Source organism: Apis dorsata, unplaced genomic scaffold (genome assembly GCF_000469605.1).
Source record: "Apis dorsata unplaced genomic scaffold, Apis dorsata 1.3 scaffold_176, whole genome shotgun sequence".
Lineage (NCBI taxonomy): Eukaryota > Metazoa > Arthropoda > Insecta > Hymenoptera > Apidae > Apis > Apis dorsata.
In genome coordinates, this window is record NW_006263463.1 from 521,772 (window position 1) to 525,777 (window position 4,006).

The following is a 4,006-nucleotide window of genomic DNA, read 5'->3' on the forward strand; positions in this document are numbered from 1 at the left end:
ATAAATAATATTGATAAATTTCATTATATATAGTATAACATAATTCTACATAAGTTCAAACATTTTAGACTAGTATAAAGCATGCATATACATATACATCTTTATAAATAGCTATCATTATATGTAAAATATTCTTTATAACATTATATATTAAATATATAAAATTCTAATATTTTGAATATATTGTTAAATTTTTTATTTGTTTTTTAAATTTTTTAATATAAGTAAGTTATTATTCAATACATAGAATATCTAATATAAAAGAATATAAAAATATTTTTTATATATATATAAATATATATAATATTTATAATTTTATTAATTATATGTTTCTTATATTATTAGATTATTTATAATTTTATTCGTGTAATATACGTACATATTTAAATCATAAAAATCATTTTTCGTAAAAATTTTAGTAATTCATAAATTCGCGCAGGCGCACATATAAAAATATTGCGTTGCATCGCCATTCTATTAGTCAAACAAGATCCGGCAGTATTTCATCTGTTCAAAGTGTAATGTGTTTTAGTACAATTTGCCGGTTATAATAGTTTTCATAAGATCATTGTGCATAATTTGATAAATAATCATGTATAATAAAAAAAAATATTACGGAATAAAAATTTTTATAATTAGTTATTTTATTGAACAATTAAAAAAAGAAATTATGTGACAATAGTGCGATTAAAAATTGATTAAAAAAAATGTCATATTATATTGATAAATAATACATTAAATAAGCTCAAAATGCTTTTAAAATCTTCGCATGAAACATATTAATATGATATATATCAATTGATCGAAATAATACATTCAGAATCTGTAAGATTTCATGTAACCATGTGGGATCATATCATACTGCGAATCTTTGAATATCACAACATTCTTCGTTGCAGGGCAAAATACTGTTAATTATGATAATACAATTGTTATATGTACATATACAGGTTCATCCTGCAAAAGAATATAAAAATCATCGTAGTCAAGTGAATTAGTCACGTGATGAGTTCAAAAGTTGAACGACTGTATTTTTTAACTGTGATACATGAGTCATTTAGATACATACATCGAAAAAGTTAAATATAAAAAAATTATTATTTCAGAATAATAAATGATTGTGTTTTTTTTATTCCAAAGATATATAGCGAAATTATTAATCAATGAATTTATTGTTAAAATTTAATAATAATGCATTTAAATTAATTGCATATCTATAATACATTTAAATCTAATATAAAGAAAAAAGATAATAACAAAATATATAATAAGTGAAAATATAATAAAATATATTTACCAATAATTTCGTGCCAAATTTATATGAAAAATGTTTGGTACAACAACTCTAGTGAGCAGGTCATTCCTAACAATTTTGATATTATTGACATTATACTTTCTTGGAATGGACCTTTTGTTGTATTCTAGAATACAAAATTATGATGTAAGACCTACATTAAATGGTACACCATATATTTCAATCATACCTTGTGATTTTAATCCATTATGTACAGTGACTGTAAAAGGATTAATGCTTGATCATCCAAATCATTTTCTTCTGAGCCCTCTTGCAGCTATCATGGATGATTTATTGCAAATAAGTAGCTCTTGGATATGGGTGACACCAAATGCAATCAGTTGTTTTCATATATTCATAGCAGTGGCAGCTGGTAAATGTGTATCAAGTGATTCGTTATCTTATAGACGCTTAGGTGTAATAATTTTTCAAGCAAGGACATGGTTGGATGATTTAGATGGACATGTTGCTAGAAAAAGAGCAAAGATTAATGGTGAACGATCAGATATTGGTTCAACTGGTTATATTATTGATGGTATCTGTGATGGTTTGGGTTGTGTTGCTTTTATTATTGGCCTATATCAATTTCTTGCCCGTAACTCAAGTAGACGTGGAGGTTATGATAAGCTGCCTCAACTTCCTGTATCTTCAGTTCTGGAACCTGGAAATGTAACATTGAAAACATCAAATGCAGCATTTCGTAATATATTACTTATGACCGTCCATTTGTTCCTCACCAGTGCCGCCTGGAATCGATATATATCTTTATACCAGGATCTTCTTGAGACTGATTATAGAACACCATCAATTAGTAGAGAACATCTTTATGATAGACAAACAACTATATTCAGAAGTTCATCTTTTTCAGTAATAGCTTTTTGCTGGAAATTTTTAAATTTCCATGCTGTCATGGATTATCTGCTTTTGGCAATATTTTTTGATCGTATGCGAGAATATATCAGGCTTGTAAGATGGTCTCCATTTGTTATTGTATTATTACTTGTTTATATAACTGAATTTCATTTTTTACGGGCCTATACATATATACAAGAAGTACCATCATTAATTGATGAAGAGATATCTTCATCTGATGTCTTTACTCAAGGATGACAGTGTAAATCTTGGAAAATATTGTTTTGTATATTTATTTTTTACCGGTGATATATAATAATTACAATAACTATTGTATACTTAAATTTGCAAATTTGTCTATAAAAATATCTTGATAAAATTTTTTGTATTTTCTATTTTTCTGCATGTATTTTATATAAATACTAGACTAATGTATAAAAAATGTGTATAACCCCTTAAATGGGTAGTAATTATATTTTTACAATTTATAATATTTTATTCTATTATTATGATATTATATTTATTATATTTATTATTATTCAATTATGTTTCATTAATTAAAATTTTCAGACAATAATTCAATTTTTTAAATTATTTATAGGTTGTAATATATAATATTTATAATGCAAAATCTTTTATAAAAAGATAATAAATTATTTTAACTCATTAAATATTTAATAATATACTTGTCTTCCTGATTAAATATCTATGTAATATATTATAATTTAATGTCTATTATATGTAATTATTATAATTATTAATATATTACATCATACTATAAATTAGTTTTATTAATATTTAATAATAGAATATTTGATATTTATTTTCATTTAAGGGGTTAACATTAATATTTAATTATATAATTATATAATAATAAACAGGGATGTATCTTGAAAAATAATTCAATGGATCTGTGCTTATCCATTTCATGAAATTTTTTTAGTATGTTTTTTATACCTGTAATTATAAATGTAAAATTATTGAAATATGAAATTATAATTATTACATATTTCAATTTTGTCATTTAATCTAAATAATAATATATAGGTTGTATGTATTATATACAAATATATATTTATGTTAAATATATATGGCAAGTAATATATGTTTATATGTGATAATTATTATTACTAAGTGCATAAAAAATATAATTTTGTATTTTTTACTTGTAATAATTAACGACCTCTTGCCTTTATCTATATATTTTAATGTGATCCAATGTCGCGAGTTACCTAGTTATAGTACTTGTAAGTTTGCTGAAGTCACGTGGTAGACTTTTACATATATAAGCTGTTATAATGAGCTTTCAATAAAATCCGATATAAATATGATATTAAATTACGAAGACATAATACATATAATATTCTTCCGTTACCGGATTGCGCCAAGATTAAAACCAAGAGTAGAATCCAAAGTGTAGAGCTTCACGTTGAACTTGAAAAGCAATGAGTACATTTAACAGTGTACAAATCAAGTTTGTGTGAAATATAAACTTTACTTATCTGGCATACGGTGTTACTTTACTTAGCCTTATTATTAGCCGTTCTATGATAAGGATATCAGTAGATAAGTTTTGTATTATCAAAAGCTATATATTTCAATATGTAATAATACTTTCATATATATTAAAAATTTATGTATCAAAAATAAACCTAAAATATTAATTTATTTATATTAAAATAAAAATTTATTTGTATAAGATTTACAAAATAAATTTATATCAAACATAAAAAAAATTACTATTATTATTATTAGTATTAAAGAAAATAAAGTAATATTATAAAATATTAAAATAATAAAATAATATTTCTTTTTTTAATCTTTGTAATTTTATTTAATAAATAAAAAATTTTTAATATT

General features: G+C 22.7%; 1 protein-coding gene and 1 long non-coding RNA gene across 3 annotated transcripts in view; one reads left to right on the forward strand and one right to left on the reverse strand.

The window, feature by feature from the left end:
• The window catches only part of LOC102680210 (probable ATP-dependent RNA helicase DHX35), a 9,422-nt gene that overhangs the window by 1,047 nt on the left and 4,369 nt on the right, over positions 1 to 4,006 (forward strand). The window contains exon 1 of one of the 2 annotated variants that reach the window (XM_031509823.1): positions 1,325 to 2,386. The exons of the other annotated variant lie outside the window; for it this stretch is intronic. Within the exon in view, the coding sequence (XP_031365683.1) occupies positions 1,328 to 2,386 (1,059 nt within the window). The 5' untranslated portion in view covers positions 1,325 to 1,327. Of the gene's footprint in view, positions 1 to 1,324; positions 2,387 to 4,006 lie in introns of those variants that run through there. 2 annotated transcript variants of the gene reach the window in all.
• Positions 624 to 3,791, reverse strand: LOC116185438. The gene is made up of 5 exons (XR_004150292.1): positions 3,379 to 3,791; positions 2,032 to 2,328; positions 1,485 to 1,955; positions 1,298 to 1,421; positions 624 to 957 (listed from the first exon to the last, which is right to left on the reverse strand). It is a non-coding gene; the product is annotated as an uncharacterized LOC116185438 (long non-coding RNA).